The sequence below is a fragment of the Zea mays genome, chromosome 10 (genome assembly GCF_902167145.1).
Source record: "Zea mays cultivar B73 chromosome 10, Zm-B73-REFERENCE-NAM-5.0, whole genome shotgun sequence".
Taxonomy (NCBI): Eukaryota; Viridiplantae; Streptophyta; class Magnoliopsida; order Poales; family Poaceae; genus Zea; species Zea mays.
This window is the reverse complement of record NC_050105.1, coordinates 88,881,245-88,898,476: the sequence shown is the minus strand read 5'-3', so window position 1 is coordinate 88,898,476 and position 17,232 is coordinate 88,881,245. Positions and strand designations below refer to the sequence as shown.

The 17,232-nt window shown below is 44.4% G+C and overlaps 2 protein-coding genes across 4 annotated transcripts; one reads left to right on the top strand and one right to left on the bottom strand.

Moving 5' to 3' along the window:
* The first annotated feature begins 6,385 nt into the window (after positions 1-6,385).
* LOC103641355 (probable WRKY transcription factor 47) lies at positions 6,386-11,266 on the top strand. The gene is made up of 6 exons (XM_008664711.3): positions 6,386-6,807; positions 6,949-7,032; positions 7,150-7,299; positions 8,881-9,171; positions 9,369-9,482; positions 10,370-11,266. The coding sequence occupies exons 1-6, from the start codon at positions 6,523-6,525 to the stop codon at positions 11,087-11,089; spliced, it is 1,644 nt and encodes a 547-aa protein (XP_008662933.1). The 5' UTR covers positions 6,386-6,522; the 3' UTR covers positions 11,090-11,266.
* A 2,017-nt stretch (positions 11,267-13,283) lies between these two features.
* On the bottom strand, positions 13,284-16,583 carry LOC100280169 (Aspartic proteinase A1). 3 transcript variants are annotated; one of them, XR_002265447.2, is made up of 12 exons: positions 16,234-16,583; positions 15,783-16,155; positions 15,593-15,653; positions 15,389-15,483; positions 15,184-15,296; positions 14,836-15,112; positions 14,599-14,712; positions 14,439-14,503; positions 14,201-14,342; positions 13,951-14,099; positions 13,770-13,858; positions 13,284-13,669 (listed from the first exon to the last, which is right to left on the bottom strand). XR_002265447.2 is itself a non-coding variant. In XM_008663609.3 (12 exons), the coding sequence occupies exons 2-12, from the start codon at positions 16,149-16,151 to the stop codon at positions 13,585-13,587; spliced, it is 1,530 nt and encodes a 509-aa protein (XP_008661831.1). In that variant the 5' UTR covers positions 16,152-16,155; positions 16,260-16,408; the 3' UTR covers positions 13,284-13,584. The 3 variants fall into 3 exon arrangements, 2 of the variants coding, with proteins under 2 accessions (XP_008661831.1, NP_001347625.1); XM_008663609.3 differs by having other exon boundaries at positions 13,951-14,070; positions 16,260-16,408; NM_001360696.1 differs by having other exon boundaries at positions 13,394-13,669; positions 13,951-14,070; positions 16,234-16,300.
* Positions 16,584-17,232: the final 649 nt, after the last annotated feature.

Below are 17,232 nucleotides of genomic sequence, written 5' to 3'. Positions count from 1 at the left end.
TTGTAGGGTCTTGAAAAATGATTCTGAAGGTATTTCTCAAGAGGAAAATATCCGAAGATACATCGGTGGAATATTTGGGTAGTATTTCTGGAAAGAAATCAAAGGGGGGGTTACTGGGGAAATATCTGAGCAGTATTTCTGGAAAGAATTTGAGGGGGATCACTGGGGAAATATTTGTAGGATATTTTGAGGAGGATTTTAGAGAGAATATAGACCACTATAATTTATTTGTTGATATCAACTCGCAAACAAACATTTTGAAATGAAATTTGAAATTCATTTTGAATTTAGGGCGAGTTTGAGAAAATTTCAAAATTTGAATTTTTGGGATGCTACAACATCATCCTATGTTCTTGCTTGAATGTGGTTTTGGCGTTTGATGTCAAAGGGGGAGAATTTGTGCATTAAAGCTTAGGTTTCCTTGAGTTCCTTTGATCTTAAGGAAGGAATGTGTTGTATTGATAATTCTTATCATATGCTTCTTGTTGTATTATATGATGATAATGCTAAATTAGTGCTTCTATTGATATTAATCAATTAGTAGCTACTTTGTTTATCATGTAATAGGTATTCATGTGGTTATGGTGCTTTAAAATTGTTTTAAAGTGGTATCCTAATTGTGAATAGTGGTAGGTTGATATTCCATTGGAATATTCACTCAATTGATTGGTGTTTAACTCTCATTATGTGCATGTGTTTAATTATCGACAATGCATCCCACAGGTGCTAAGGTGTAGTAATGCTTCGAATTAGCCTAAGTATGTGCAATTTGGCATATAAGGCCAAAGTTAAGATTTTAAATGTAAGCACATATTTAGGGGGAGCATTCTATAAACTTAGAATTCAAAACTTGTGCTTTAAATTTCACTCTTATGTAAGCTTTAATTGTGTTGCCATCAATCACCAAAAAAGGGGAGATTGAAAGCTCTCTTGTGGGTTTTGGTGTTTGGATGATAACTCAATTAAAAGACTAACAAGTGTGCTAAGTGTTGAACAGGTGCTTTATGTAAAACTAATATGGTTCAACACAATTGAACAAGTGTGATGGTCCAAAGACTGAATTATTTATAGATAATGGACATCACAAGGAGGATGGACATTGCTTAAGTGTGACTCGATGTGCATAACTCAGAGACAACCGATCAAGCCAAGGATGAAAGCAAGAAGAGTTTCGAGGTACCGAGTGCATGGGAGAAAGTCAAGGAGACCAGGAACCCAAGGACAGGGGTGAAGAAGAAGACTTGCGGAATCAAGGTTGATCGAGTTAAGAAAAGTTACGGTGCATCAAGGAACACTACATAAGGACATGACTTACAACCAATGAGGTAACATCTACAATTATGTGGTGTAAGTCATAAGGCTCAAGACCAAACTCAAAAAGTGAACAAGGTCACTGGAAGGAGAACCAATGTCAAAATCAGAACTGGAAGCATCCCAAAAGAGCTAAGTGCACCTTGATCTTTAGTTTGGGTTGTTCCTATGTTTGGAGATATTCTATGTGACCTTTGCAGGATGTTGGAGCTCAGAAATGTCAATCTAGATCAAGTCAAGTTGACTTGATGGTTTATGAGTCCAACATCAATCTCAATCATGCCAAATGCTAAAGGAGTGCAAAACAAGAACAAGGTGTGTTTCTAGACTTAGTGAATTGTTTTTTAGTACTAACATATTCTGTCTAAGTGCTAGAAACAGCGAGAAAAGAATTGCAAAAAGTCTTGACTTCGTACAGCCAAAACTCTGCTCAGTCTGGCTCACCGGACTGTCCGGTGCGCCAGGCTGAACTCCGGTGAACAGGTCGCTCTCGGGAGAAGTTTGGCGGTGTACGACTATAATTCACCGGACTGTCCGGTGGTGCACCGGACTGTCCGGTGAGCCAACGGTCGACTGCGCCAACGGTTGGCAGCGCGATCAGCGGGCGACGTGTGGCCTGAGCCAACGGATAGTTGGCACACCGGACTGTCCGGTGTGCACCGGACAGTGTCCGGTGAGCCAAGACGACCGTTGCTCCAACGGTCAGCTGAGCCCGTTTTGGAAGGAGATCACGCACCGGACATGCTACAGGACCTGTCCGGTGGTGCACCGGACTGTCCGGTGCGCCACCCGATAGAAAGCAAATATTGCCTTCCAAAATGAATTCCAACGACTCCTAGGCCCCTTGGGTCTATAAAAGGGACTCCTAGGCGCCTCCAACACGAACACAAGTGTAGCCAACAATTGTATACATCACTCGGATCGATTCTCTCTCTCACTCTCGTGTAAATCTCTCTAGTTTGTGTGAAGGAAAAGTTATAAGCCTTTAGAGAGTGGAGAGGTGCTGCAAAGAGCTAGAGCAAAGTCTTGAGCGCATTGTTACTCTGCCGGAGTGCTGTCAAGAAGATTGTAAGCAGCCGCGGCTTTGTTGTAACCCAACTCAACATAGTGGAAGGCTCTATCTGTCATAGTGACAGATCTGAGCAAACGGAGGAAGGAGTTGAAATAGACTCCAAGCCCAGGTGTGGCTAACTCCAACGAGGACTAGGCAAGCATTTCAGGCTTGGCCGAACCTCGGGATAAATTCTTGCGTCTGTGTGCTTCGCTCTGTATTGTGTGCTGACTCTCTGTCTTACTCACTTTTTATATCTGCACTTCAACACTTATCTGTGGTACAAGTTATATTTGAAGTGCAGGGCATTTTGAGACAGGATCTTCTATTCCGCTGCAACCTACTCGAAGGATCTTTCATTCCACTGCGGTCTGGTCTTTGAGTAGAGTAAGAACTAAAGTTTTAAAGTGATAATTTTTTATTCGCCTATTCACCCCCCTCTAGGCGACATCCAGATCCTGTTCCCGGGCAAAGGGAACTTTCACAAATTTACATCAAGTGTTAAATATGGCAGTTTATATTTCCAGGGTTAAAGATGAATTAGGAACTTATTAGTGTCAAATAAGAAACTATATCTACAAGAAAATTTGCTATAAATTTATGTCTTTTTTCCTTATCATATTGATGCATTTGGGTTTGTCTATTTAATTACCTTGATAAAAAATCATCATTTTAACTTACATCATGTAATGTACACAACGCTAAGAGCAAGTGTAATAAGATGATATAGACGGCCTGCAAGAAATACCACACCAGATTTGTGATGACGTGGAAAAATATTAATGTTTTCTTATATATATATATATATATATATATATATATATATATATATATATATATATATATATATATATATATATATATATATATATATATATGACCAAAGTTAAAAATGGCTTACTCTTCGAAAAGTGAGAAGGACAAACATCTGTGGACGGAGGGAGTAGCAGACAACTAAGCAACAACATCGACATGGATAAATTGTCAGCGTGCGAGGATGAAGAATGTGCAAGCTACCGTTCATTCATTCGTTAATCTTAGGCATTTTTGTATATGGTTACCATCGACCACGACGGCATTTGAGTAGCTTGTAGGAATAAGCTATCTCGCCAGCAGAATTTTTCGTGTTACAAGTCAAAGTGGGAGAGGTCATTGCTCTCTTGGATAATGCACATTGTCAACTAGCTGACGGTGGGCATTGACCAGCTTGTTAATCAGGCCATCGATTCCCAGTGGCCGGCTATCTTGCATCTCCCCCTCATTGTGTTTTCTCTTTCTTTTATTTTTCGAAAATTAGTGACAGTGCATCTACCAAGCAAATATATTAATAGAGAGAAAAGAACCAGAGTACAATTGGGAAAGAAAATTAAGGCAAAATGAGGGATTCATCAGGCCTTTAAGACCAAAAAAGGCAAAAGGTCCAAGACAAAGCAAAATTTTCTCTCGGTAGCTTGGCTTTAAGGCAAAAGGCCTTCAAGACCAAATTTTTCTTCCTTTATCTTTGTACGTAGTTAGCATTGTCAGAGATTAATATCTACAATTAATGGGCAAAAAGAAGAATGTCCGATTCACTCAGGGAGATCGTCCAAGCGCAGAAGCGAGACACAGCGCCACACTTGTTCTTGTTCCTCTTTTTTTTTTCTCAAAAGAAATCGCCCAGCCTTGATTTTTCTGTAGTCGTGGGCTGAACTTTTTCTTTTCTGCGCCATGCATGAATTGACTCGGAGACGAAAATAGTTGGCGTTTGCATCGCCTAGTTTTATAGGCCGTTTGGTTTGATGAATGAGTTAGTCTAACATGTTCTTACTCCTTATTTTTTTGTTTGATTTATGTAATGAAATGAGTTAATTTATCATGATCTAATTTCTCATAATTAGTTTAATACTAATATAAGGAATAGACTCATTTCACCAAATTTAAGGAATAATTCATGATACACCATCTTATTTTAGATATAGTGATTTTTCAAATTAAACACTCCATCAATTCCTGCCCCGTTCCAGCGCAGACCACCCGCTTCATGAGATTTTGGCGCATGCAAAATGGTTTCGTCGTCGCTGGGCAAGGACCGTGTGTCTCCTGTCCGAAATTCAGCTGCTTAACTTGTGACCTCCAAAGCTAGAGGTAGGATGGATCCGGATGAATGTTGACTTTTTTATTTTTTTCGATTGTGAACAAATAATATATAGAATTTACTATATAAATTTATATTCTTACTTTTAGCATTGAGTTTATTAATATTTATAAAAACTAAACCTTAAATCCGTTCTATATCTTTTAAAATAATTAATATAAAAATCGGATATAGATTCCGATGTGTTTTTACCTTTTTAATTGTAGGAAGAAAGTAATGCACACCAATAATTATACAATTTTTTATAGTACTTTATAATATTCTTGATAAGAATGACTAAAAAATAGCTTCGAATTCTATGCATATCTATATTAAATTATTAGATTGGTCATATTAATCTCATGTTTTATGAACATCTCTATCCATGGCCATGTGCAATTGCAGTTCTGTTGTTCCTGAAAATAACATTTTGCTCCACTCTTTGAGTAATTGTGCGGTGCCCCCGTCAGCCTGATCAAACTCAACCGACGGAAAGGTTCTCAGCTCCTCGCATAAAAATGTACGCAAGCAGAGGTTCGAACCTTCGTCGTTGTTGGCTCCACATTCACGCCCATACATCTGACCAATACAACACATATATTTTTATTGCTTCATATTCTATATACTAGCCAGTTGTATGTGCTTTGCTACGATTATTATATACTCCATCCGTCCTATAATATAAGGCGTAACCACTTTTTATTCTTGTCCCACAATATAAGGCGTGCTTTTTTTATACATACTTATCGATCCAGTGGTATAGAGAGAATTAAATATATTTTTTGGTCTTGGAATAAGAGGTGGTTACATCTTATATACCGGAATGGATGGAGTGTCATATAAATAATATTGAGATATATTGTTTATTTCTAAACACTAAGATAAATATGGTCTGGTGGTTAGACGACTAAACTTTCTGAAGCAGTGGGCGTGGGTTTGAGTGCTCGCTTTGCACTTTTTTTGCGCGGTGTGGTTGGTGGGTCCAGAATGTTAGCACGGAAGGTGAAGCCGTGGTGACCATATTAAGTTTTTAATATAGTAGTATAGATATGTTCAAGTATAATATAATACAAGATCTAACTACGTGATATATATAGAAACCGTAGCAACAATGGCACAGACATCTAAGTAGTAGTGTATAATGTGTGTGTTACTGTGTGTGTGACTATATACAAGTCCACCTCCGTTTTGTCTTGGTGTGATGAACTACATACGATCTTTTCCAAATCCATGTACAACTCACACACAAACACGTATACGTATAGGCACACCTTATCCGATTCGCTGTCAACGACCACACACCACCTACACCTACAATTAAAAGAATAGCGCGGCGTTACATACTTATTAGATCCTAGAATAAAAATTAGTCCAAGAAAACACCAGCATTCGTGTTTAAGACTTAAACCCGTGTAACTAAAAAAAGATGAGTGTCGACATATATATATAAAAGAATTGATGTTTCGTATCATTTGTCGGAGAGGAATGAAATTTGTAACCTCTTCGGCTCTCCTCTTCCATTTTCCCATAGAACAAAAAAAATTGTAAAGAAACCCAACCGGTAACAATAGTAATTTTATATAATGGTAAAATAATTGGTGAGAGAGATGTTATTATAGTAATTCTCCGCCACTCCTCGAGTCGCAAAACGCAGCATCCGTTGACTGGGTTGACCCGGCCCACGCGCAGCGACACGTGGGGCAGGGCAGCGCGTCGTGTCCAGCCTCAGCCACCTATCACGCTGACGCCACGCGGGCTGGCCCACCAGTTCGTCCCTGTGCCATTGGTCCAACCCTTTCCCTTCCTGCCGTCTCGTTCCTATGTGCAAGTCCAAGTCTTTCCGTTTCACGTTTCCGGCCGCTTCTTCATTCGGTTTTTCTTCTTTCTGCAGTACTAGTAGTAGCTTGCATAGTTGGACATCTCTCTCTCTCTCTCTCTCTCTCTCTCTAGCTAGTACGGCACCGGTCGTCACAAGCTGTATATAGCCGTGTCTTCCTCGCCATTACCCGGCTTGATTTGATACCTCCTCGCTCCAGCCTACCCATCCATGGACTTGGTGCCGAAACACCAGCAGCAGCAGCAGCAGCGAGGGATCAAGGAGGAAGAGGAGATGACGGTCTTTGCGGAGCACGGGGACCAGCAGGCGACTTCCGGGGCCGGCCACGGCGGCGGCGGCGGGCGCAGGAGCGAGATCAAGGAGGTGGACTTCTTCTCGGCCGCCGCCGGCGGTGCCGTGTCTCGCCGCATCACCGACGAGGACGACGGCGGGGAAGATGGCGGTCGAGAGCCCGCAGGAGCAGTAGCTCGTGGCTGCCGTAACACCACGGTCAACGTAAGTCTCCCCGTCGAGATCGAGCGAGATCGCGAGCTCGAGATCCATTCGTGATGTCTGTGCTTGCAATATAATTAAGATTAAGATAGCCATGATACGAAATTTATTTCTCTCTCACTTTCATGTTCCGTGCCGGCACAGACTGCACTGGACCTGCTGACCAGGCCGGCAGCGGGCGACGGCGGCGAGGGGACGGCGGCCAGTGGTCGTGACGACGATACAGAGGTAAGAAGAGGGCTGGGTGTCTGCTTGCATGTCCATTCATTCCCAGCTTCCACACCAGAACATTACGTTTATCGTCTCGTAGCTCATGGTAATATTGGATCCGATCGGAGTATATAGATGGACGTGGCGGCGGTGGAGGGGGAGCTGCGGCAGGCCGGCGAGGAGAACCGGCAGCTGCGGCGGATGCTGGAGGAGCTGACCCGGAGCTACGGCGCGCTCTACCACCAGCTCATCCAAGCCCAGGCGGCCCAGCACCACCACCACCAGGTATGCCTTGATTCGTGCCCAAATTAAGTTCGTTGAAAAGAAAAAAATGGCGCGTCTTAATTGGAGCCTGCGCCTAGTCAACGTTGTACCTGCCTTGTCATCAAAGAAAAAAAAGATACGGTCTAAAGATCTCCAGCATATCTCTCTGTTACTATTTTATATGTGATCAAGGGGGAAAACAAAGCACCTCGTGAATGATGAAGAGTTTATTGGTAGCATATCTCTCTGTTTGTAAACCTTTTGCGGCTGTTTGTACTTTCTACTCTAAAATTTGGTGGTTGATGAAGAGTTTATTGGTAGCTCAAGTTAAAGACTAAAACTTTAGAACACTAATCGTATGATTTAAATGTTTTTGTGCGGTTGGTCTAATCTTTAAACAACGTTTAGACTTTCTATTATTTGAAGTATGAAGATCAGTTAGCTAAAGTGATCTAAGATTTAGAGGGTAAAGAGTCTAGTGGTTATAGATACACAGGATGCCAAATTCGACGAGCGTTGTTACATTTTATTCTGGTTATTAGCATTCAGACACCCCTACCTAGCTATTTGACTCATATATGCCTTTTTTATCGGATCCATTTGATTCCTCAGTTTAAGTCGTGTACTGATTCCTCAAATATATTAGGTCATGTTCTAGTGATATATATATTCAATCAATAACTTTATATGTATGTATGTGTGTGTAACCAAGGACTGCATATGTAGCGAGATTACAGCAACTAATGATTGACGAAGTTGTAGAAAATATGCACACTGCAATAGAATTTCCTCAAGCTAGACCCATTGCATGCATGCATGCATGCCCAGCATTTCCCAAATCATTTGTGTGAACAAATTAAACAGCTACGGAGGTTCAGATGGCCAGTGGTTCAGATGGGCACCTCACTTAATTTCCGTGACCACTAGCGCTACAGTGTTCACTGTATTGAATTGAAATGCAAGCTCCTCCTTTCCTTTCAGATCCTTGTGCTCCACTACTAATAAGCATTAATGCACCCCTGCAGGCCTTTTTATATATATAAGCAAAGTAAAAATATGTATCTATATAGAACCCAAATATATCTTGAAAAGTTATTCAAGCTTGTATATATAGATGCAAGCTTATTAGTTCATATGTAGCTAACATAGAGAGTACTAATTAAGGTGTGTTTTGGGAAATAGAAAAACACAGATATATATAGAAGAGTCATTTCGTCCTTTTGATATTATTGGGTTCAAGTATATAAATAGAAGATAAAATAGATGCATATATATGTAGTATGTACGTAGTAGATCTCGCCATCAGAAGCAGCTTGGCCGGCCGTACGTGTAAACACGATCGAACTAATAAGCTTGACAGCAAAGCCTCACTTACTTAACGGTAGTTAGCATGTTCATTCATGTCAACATTACATTGCTCCTAGCTCACACGCCATGCAGCTAGCAGGCATTTCCGTTCCGGTCCTTAGGTTAATTAGCAGTGCTCGCTTTCACACTCTTCGATCACCCACGCGATTTTTTCGTCGTGGTGCTGCCAGTGCCAAGCATGCAAAAATGAGAACGAGAGTAGTTCATGACAAGTGATATATACGATCGATGCAGGCCAGCGGCGCAGCGAAGCCGATGCTACCGACGTCGGGAGTGCAGTTCATGGACCCCGCCGGCCGCGTCCCTCCGCCTCCGGCTCCGGCGATGGCAGCAGGAGCGGCGTTCAGCGGTGAACGGGGGGGCGACTCAGAAGGTGGAAGCGGAAGCGGCGGCGAAGCGGGCCCGAACGATGGGACGGGGACGCCTGAGCGCGGCGAGAACGCCGATAACCGGGCGCCGGCGCCGGCGGAGGCGCCTCTGCGGAGGGCAAGGGTGTCCGTGCGCGCACGGTCCGAGGCCCCAATGGTACGTAATTAATGAACGCGCGTCGGATGCAAATTCATGTTGCTAGCTGCTGTTTCCAAATAGTTAGTGTACTGTAGAATACAATATAATATCAAATCGAAAGAAGAATAAAGTCCATGCATATATACTTGTTCTTATGTGTGCTCAAATTAAAGTTAGTTCTAAAGGATCTTGTTTTGGGGTATGTACGTGTGTAGATCAGCGATGGATGCCAGTGGAGGAAGTATGGGCAGAAGATGGCCAAGGGTAACCCATGCCCCAGAGCTTACTATCGCTGCACAATGGCCACAGGATGCCCAGTCAGAAAACAGGTATATTATATATATATATATATATATATATATATATATATATATATATATATATATATATATATATATATGTGTGTGTGTGTGTGTGTGTACTTCATGTGATTAATAATTTATTAAATTAATATTCCATGTGTATATTTATTTAATAGATTGAACATATGAAAATGGTTTTTATTTATTTTTTTAAGCTAGAACATGATGTGCATGCCAAGTGCTAAGTAAAAAACACCAGCCTTAAATAAATAATCCAGAATTGTTATTAGAGTAGTATCTATTCAAGGACGACTACTGACGATGGTACTAATAGCTGGTCCATCGTCAAGGAATAATGCTACATGCTGTATGCACTTTAGTAGAGCTAAATAAGCAAATGATCGCATGGCGTGTATATATATTATATATATATGCCATGGTCGTCGTTTGATAAACCCTCTGGACGCAAGTACATTTGAATATACTTTTGCAAGCAACTATGACGACATTAATTATCCTATGATAGAGATCACATTTGAGTTCATGTGAACATATGTTGTGGCTAGCTAGCATTGCAGGCTGCACGATTGCATACGCTACTGTTGATTTATTTGACCCTAAAATGCCCAGCTATCTCTTGACTTACCTGCACCCTGCACGTACGTCTTCCAGATGAACATTTACAAATAGATGAAGCTGACTATGACATCTCACCAGACGGACTATCAATCCATCTAAAAATATATAGGAGTATTGCTCAAACTTAACTCGCTACGTGTTTTTGCCTTTAACGACTTCAATTTTAATAATGTGCTGCTACTGCTATATATACGTGTTTGGCTTCTAGACATGCCATGCATGGTCGAGATGCATGCATGCAAGAAATAAACATAAATAATGCGTGTACTGTGCAGGTGCAACGGTGCGCGGAGGACAAGGCGGTGCTGATCACCACGTACGAGGGCACCCACAGCCACCAGCTGCCGCCGCAGGCCGCCGCGATGGCCAAGACCACCTCAGCCGCGGCCGCCATGCTCCTCTCCGGCCCGGCCGTCAGCCGCGACGCGGGCGCGCTCTTCGCCGGCCACCACGTCGCGGCGCCGCTCTTCGCCCAGTACCACCCCTACGCGTCGGCCGCCACGCTCTCCGCCTCCGCGCCGTTCCCGACGATCACCCTCGACCTCACGCACTCGCCGCCGCCGCCGGCCGCGGGCCTGCTCCAGCACCGTCTGCCCACGCCGCCCGTCCCGGCCATGCCGTTCCCGATGCCGTACGGCTTCCCTGGTGCTGGTGGGCACAGGCTGGCGGCGGCGCCGGTGCCAGCCCCACACCCACCGGCCGGCGCGACGCTGCTGGGTTTGGACGGAAGGAACCGGTCGGCACTGGACACCATGACGGCCGCGATCGCCAGCGACCCCAACTTTACCACGGCGCTGGCGGCCGCGCTCTCGACGATCATGGCCGGAGCCGGAGGCGCTGAGCCACAAGCTCCTCACCTAAGCGGCGCCGCTGACGCCTCCGGAGATGGTGGTAACGGTAGCGCCGGCACTGGGCCCGCCACGGCTGCGGCTGCCGGAGCACGTGAGACTGCATTGCATGCGCTTTTGCAAAGGCTTAATGACAGCAGGCAATGACATTGGAACCAAAGCTCTCATGCACCGCCATCTGTGCATAAATCCGTATACACACATCGGCTTTAATTTGTACGCTTAATGTATACCATAGAGCCCTCTTATATACTTACTACGTTGTAGAGAGTTGTAAATGGATTATAATTGAGCTTTTATAAAGGCAATTTGAATTTTCACGTACGCCATATCTGTACTTTAATTTCTTCTGCAGTTAGTCGGGGAATCGGCACTCTCGACACGTTTCACAATATATATGCTAGTATATCCATAAGCAAAATAATCTTAATATTATTTATTAATTAGATATTCCAATAATCCTCATAAGACAAACTAATGTATCTTAATTAGAACAATCAGTATTTTTTATATCACTCTAATAATCATCATCAGTAACTAGATAAAAACATAAATAATAGAAAATTTTACAATAATAAAAAACAACTAATCTCTAATTTGATATATAGACTAGCCATCATCTCTGATAATAGTCGTATATTTCTCTATATAAAAAGTTACCTACATCTACATTACCAAAACTAGATAAGGTAACCCCATATAATAAATTCACATCTAAATTATCCACCTTGGTCATTATTATAAAGGATAGTTTTTAAACAACCTCTAAAGTTTGAATCTAAACTGCCAAAATGCCACCATTATAAAAAATAACTTGAACCCTTACATTTTGGTCCAAATTACCCACCCAGTAAGGCTCCGTTCGGTTCTTACGGATTGGCGGGTCGGAACGATTCCTAACCAGATTGCTTCTCTAATTTATATAAACTTTGATTAGCTAAAACGATTCTGTGTGCAATCCGACACAAACGAACAAGGCCTAATTGAGAACCGAGACCACTCATTTGGTCATGGGTCCAAGTCTAGTGCCGCAAAGCTAGCCTAGAAGAGACCTTTAGCCATGTTTGATGGCTCCAACTGAGACTAAAAGGTGGCATTTAGTCTCAGATTAAGCGACCAATCAGGACTATGTCCACCTATATATCCCCTTAGACCAATCGAGCTATTTGAAGCTCTGTGTTCTTACTAATGGAAGGAGTTCATTTGTGGACGAATTGTAAAGAGTCCATTCTTTTACCCATTGTAGGATTATAAAGGTTAGGAACTTTATCCTATCATGTTTTATTGCTTTTGTATAATTCACTTCATGGTTTAGAAATAGAGAAATTTGTGATTTTTATTTGGAATAATAGTGATTTTATTTTGACTTATACGTCATTTAACCTTAGTTTTACTTGATAGTTTACACATATAGAAGAAGAAAGCTCATATAGTAGTTGATCAAAATAAGTATCCACCTTTCATTGTTAGTATAGCTTATTTCATGGTTTAAAAATAGATTTTTTTATTTTTTAGATTGGTAATAATGGTGGATTTTTTATTTTATTCGTCATTTTAGATTAAGGCGTTTACTTGCTAGTGTGTGTATATATATATGGTTTGCCTATACTAGTTAATCAAAATAAGTATAAAATAGCTAGATGGTGTCCCCGTCTAGGTCTAGGTCCACGGCCTCACATGGGGTTCATGAGTGACTAATGACATGCTTTCCTCCTAGTGCATGCGCTGAGAGTAACAAGACTGTGTTGGAGTACAGAGTGATGGAGTGCCCATTGTCAAGGCTACATCATGTACAAGTTGTAAGGAAAATGGTCGAAGACCTATTAATAGTAAAATTTTGATGTTTGAGGATCCACATCACTATTTGGGTGCTATAGTAGTTCTAGACACCCAAGTGTGCTCTATTTGGGCTTTATTTATTTTTGTTAGGTTTTGCGCTCTCTAATCTGCTGATCAGATCCACAGCTGCCAGCTGCCACACTAAAGTGCTGGTGTGTTTTTCGTTGTGGGGTTTAATTATTCCGCTGTGTTTATTGCATCATTTTAAGCATATATTGCATCATTTTACTGCTGATGAGATCCACAGCTGCCACACTAATTTGGGAACTACATTTTTCCAAGGGATTTCTATTTTCCCAAGGGAAAATGAACTAATTTCCCTTAGAAAAATGAAAATTCCATAGAAAATTGGGGTTCCCAAAATAGGCCTAGTGTTGGTCTTTTTTTTTTTGTTCTTAGAGAGTTCTCGATGTTAGTTAGGATTGAACCCAAGATCGTTTTCGATTAAAAAATATTGACTCTCATTCACCCTCCTCTCATGATCTAATTTGGTCCTATAAAAGGCGATCCACAAATTATTTTATAAGTGATAAGCTGTGCTACCATGAACAAACAAATTTCAAGACGATCGAGCAGCACTCGTCGCTCTATTTCTCAATACACATCGGACATGCATGTCTTGAAGCATCCATTTGCTCTTCTCCAGAAACAAAGAAAGCAGTACTGTTCACGTTTCTGGTTTCAGCAATTTTGGCCACCGATTTATTTGCAGCGTACTGTTGGCATGTAGTGGATAGACAGTAAACTACACATCCCTAATACATAGGGTATCGTCTTTATAAAGATGAGAGTGCTCTCCACACTCATGCAGATTCCGCGAAGCCAATCCTGTCGTTGCCGAAGTCGAACACCGTGTGGTAAGCTCCCATGAAGACGTCCCCAAGAATCCTTCAATTGTTTCATACGCAGGCTCTCAGACTGAGCTAGATGGGGAAGAAGACAAATATCAGGGGTGGCAAAGCAAAGCAATGCCATGTCCCATACATACCAGAGAGGACCACGCGGCGGTGGCACGTCATACGCCATGAACCCACTGATGCAGACGGTTTGGCCTCCTTGCTCCAGCTTCACAATGTACTGGATGGAATGGAACACATACATGTTTGGTTTTGGTAACGTGTGAGGCGGCGCTGTGTGCAAGAAATGATCCATGGGCTACAAGAAAGCACCTGCTGGGGTGTTAGGGTGAAGGTCTTGTTTGCGATGGTGAACGCAAGGCTGGGCATCTTGGAGATCTCCTGGCAGCTGACTGTTGACTCTCCGTTGGGGCTCGGCAGACGCTCACACAGCTGGTGCATGCAAGAACACAGGCAGAATCCTGTCACCGGTTATTATATATATACAACAGATACGATCCAAGAAATTGGCCAAAGAAGAAGAAGAAAAAAAAGATGCAGAGTAAATCGTTAGTTTGGTTACCTGGTTAGCGTACTGCAGTATGAGCTCCTTGGTCTTGTTTTCGCGGAGCTGGTTCTCTATCCACACGACAGCCATCTGACAGGCCGAGCACATGACATCTGAGCCCAGGTTTTCTTTCCCGACGACAGATTCAATCCCCTCGCTGCAGGAAATTTTCGCGTGATCCGATGATAGTTTACCACCAGCATGGGAAGAAGAAGAACATGCTTGCTGTGCCAAGCAAAACAGGGCCTCTCACCTGACAGATCGAGCGCCATCGAACACGCACAGACCAACCTGGCTGCACACCCTCTGTGGATCCGTCTGCATGCAGTGTCAAGGGCAGATTAACTGGAGTTCAGAGCTAGCTAAACAGAGGTATGAAACGCAGAAACTCTAGCTAGCTAGCGCTAGCAGACCTGTGCGATGAGCATGTCGAGGATCATCTCTCCGTACTGGCTCACAACTTCCTTGCACTCCGTGCTGATGATCCCGTCTGCCCCGATCGCTTCGTTCACCTGGGCAATTATGGCCTGCAAGAAACATCAGACATGTCTGCTGTCTGTTAGAGAACTTCATCCAAAGTACAAGTACAGAGAAACTTGAGGAGGAGGATCATCGGTATGGACGGAGAGTGGAGACAGAGAACGACATACCGTTGGGCCAGCGAGCAAGGAAGTCCCGGAGTCGACGATGGCAGCGCACCCCTTGGCGCAGAAACCGGTGGAGTGGCCGTCGATGAGAAGGTCCCCCATGTCGAACTGCCAGTATCCCTTGCGGGAGACGGGGACGTAGGTGTGGTTCCCGCTGAAGTGCGCAGGGTCGACGCCGCCGAAGACGAGCTCGCCGCCGGCCGCCGCCGCGTCCGGGCTCCGGTTCAGCCAGAAGGAGAAGACGTCCTCCGCCAGCAGCTCCTGCTCCTGCATGCTCTGCCTGGCAACCTACATGTGATGGGCCGGCCGCCGCCCGCCGGCGGGTGCAAGAGCAATGAGATAGATACCTACCAGATCGGAGGAGCCTTGCCGACGGAGATCTCGGGGTATCCGAGACCGAGGATGCCGTCGAACTTGCCGATTATGAACGTTATGCTGCTTTCGCGCGTTGTCTCGATGAACTTCTGCAATGTGTGGGTTGGTTTAATTTGAGAGCGTCGGAGCAGAGATATGTGTCAACGACACTGAAGGCAGGCAGGAGGTGTTAGATTTTGACCTGGTTTTTGACGGTCAGGTCCCCGACCAGCACGTCGTCGTCGCTGAAGAACCCGGCGATCGAGCCGGAGCCGTAGGTGATCTTGCAGGTCTCGCCTGGACGAATTGAGCAAGAAAGAGATGCGCTTTGGACTATCCGAAAACCCAAGAAGAGGAGAAAGATGAGAAGACGGTGATGAGGCGTGGCCAGAAATGTATACCGTACCGTCCGCCTTGTACGTGCTAGACTTGGCCGACTTGTATCTGTGGTGCAGGTAGCAGGCAATCTGCATGCGCGCAGTCGAACAAAATATACAATAAATAAATTCAGTGGAAGGAGTGAAGGACTAGTAAGCGCCAGGCAGAGAGCCAGAGAGAGAGAAGGAAAAGCAAGCAAGGAAGGAAGGGAACCGGACCGAGAAGTAGCATCTGGAGGAGGGGACCCAGAGGTTGGAGCTGCCGGTGTCGAAGATGACGGTGAAGTTCTGCGGCGGCGTGCCGATGCCGACGACCCCGTAGTACTGGGTGTTGAGGTAGTCGACGAGAGGGACGTCGCCGCCGCCGGAGGCCCCGAGACGGCTTGCCTCCTGCTGCCTCGCGGCCTTGGCCGCCGCCAGCGCGCGCTGGTCGAGCCCGCCGCCGCGCCTGCTGAGCCCGACCCTCAGCAGGCCGCCGGCGCCGGCGCCAGCGCCGTGAGGGGACGCGTGCAGCAGCAGCGCGCACGACAGCGCCCACAGGCAGGCGGCTGCTGCCGGCAGCAGGAGGTGGCCGCGCCCGCGCCCCATGATCCTACAGGTAGCGCCCCATGAGCCGAGGCAGCAAGCGAGTCAACGGCAGGTAAGGCGGTTGGAGCAAGAAACTACTCACCTTGTTGTCTTGTTAGCGTGTTCTACCTTCTTTTTCTTCCGAACAAGTGCTGGAGAGCGGTTTGATGAGGAGGAAGAAGAGTGGCCAAGTGAGTGAGTCAAGGCGGAGAGGGGGAAAGAGGGCCTTGAGGCGTCTAGGCGACAAACACAAACACTGGGATTGGCATCGTCCACGTACTACTACGTCCAGTCCCCCTGTCCTGTGCCTGTCTTTCTTGAAGCTACTCACTCGGACGACCCGGCGGGCGCATTGATGCGTCGACGTACGAATGTGTCACCCGAGCGTGGGCCTGGCCCGTGCGTCAGTCCCCACAGCGGCGGAGGTAGGTTTGTGGGTGGTTCGTGATTGGGCGGGCGCGTGTTGCACACCCCGGAGGATATCTTTATATTACGAGGGACCCCCAAAAAATCTATTTCTTCCTATGCACGAGGCCGTACTAGAGGCAAGATTATTTCTTATGTCCCTACTCCCTAGTCCCTACCAGGGTTCACCAAACCGGTTGGGCTTTATGTATTGAGATGAGTTGAGTTGAAATTTAAACTAATTTACGCTACAATCTATCTTAACACACGTGGATTAAGGTCAATACTAGAGAACTCAAATAAAAGCCTTAATGGGTGAAAACCGACCGGGACCGATAGCCGGTTTATCGTGACAAACCGGTAAAAATCGGCCGAAATCAAAATCGTTTAGTTTTTTTAATTCAAAACAGTTCGAAACCGATAAATCGTCCGATAAGTCTGATTAATCGACTTCTGCCCTGATAAACCGGTGGCATATAAACGGAAACCGAGCCATGTGTAATTTTTTTGCAAATAAAGCACATTGAGGCCTCCTAATTTGAACAAAAGATCACCACCAAACATTATCAACAAGTCCAATAACAACATTTAGCAGTTCAAATACCTTACATGCCATCGTTTCATAGTTCACAACCAACATCGAAGATACAGATACATGTTTTATAGTTCACAGTTGCTCCTCCGTCGAAGATCGTTC

What these genes read in the sequence shown, in the direction of transcription:
- LOC103641355 (XM_008664711.3), top strand. Translation starts at nt 6,523, where the DNA reads ATGGACTTGGTGCCGAAACACCAGCAGCAGCAGCAGCAGCGAGGGATC. An exon ending in CCCAGCACCACCACCACCAG is followed by an intron (nt 7,300 to 8,880) that starts GTATGCCTTGAT and finishes CGATCGATGCAG; the next exon opens with GCCAGCGGCGCAGCGAAGCC. An exon ending in CACGGTCCGAGGCCCCAATG is followed by an intron (nt 9,172 to 9,368) that starts GTACGTAATTAA and finishes GTACGTGTGTAG; the next exon opens with ATCAGCGATGGATGCCAGTG.
- LOC100280169 (XM_008663609.3), bottom strand. Translation starts at nt 16,151, where the DNA reads ATGGGGCGCGGGCGCGGCCACCTCCTGCTGCCGGCAGCAGCCGCCTGC. An exon ending in TAGCACGTACAAGGCGGACG is followed by an intron (nt 15,484 to 15,592) that starts GTACGGTATACA and finishes CAATTCGTCCAG; the next exon opens with GCGAGACCTGCAAGATCACC. An exon ending in GGCAAGGCTCCTCCGATCTG is followed by an intron (nt 15,113 to 15,183) that starts GTAGGTATCTAT and finishes GTAGGTTGCCAG; the next exon opens with GCAGAGCATGCAGGAGCAGG.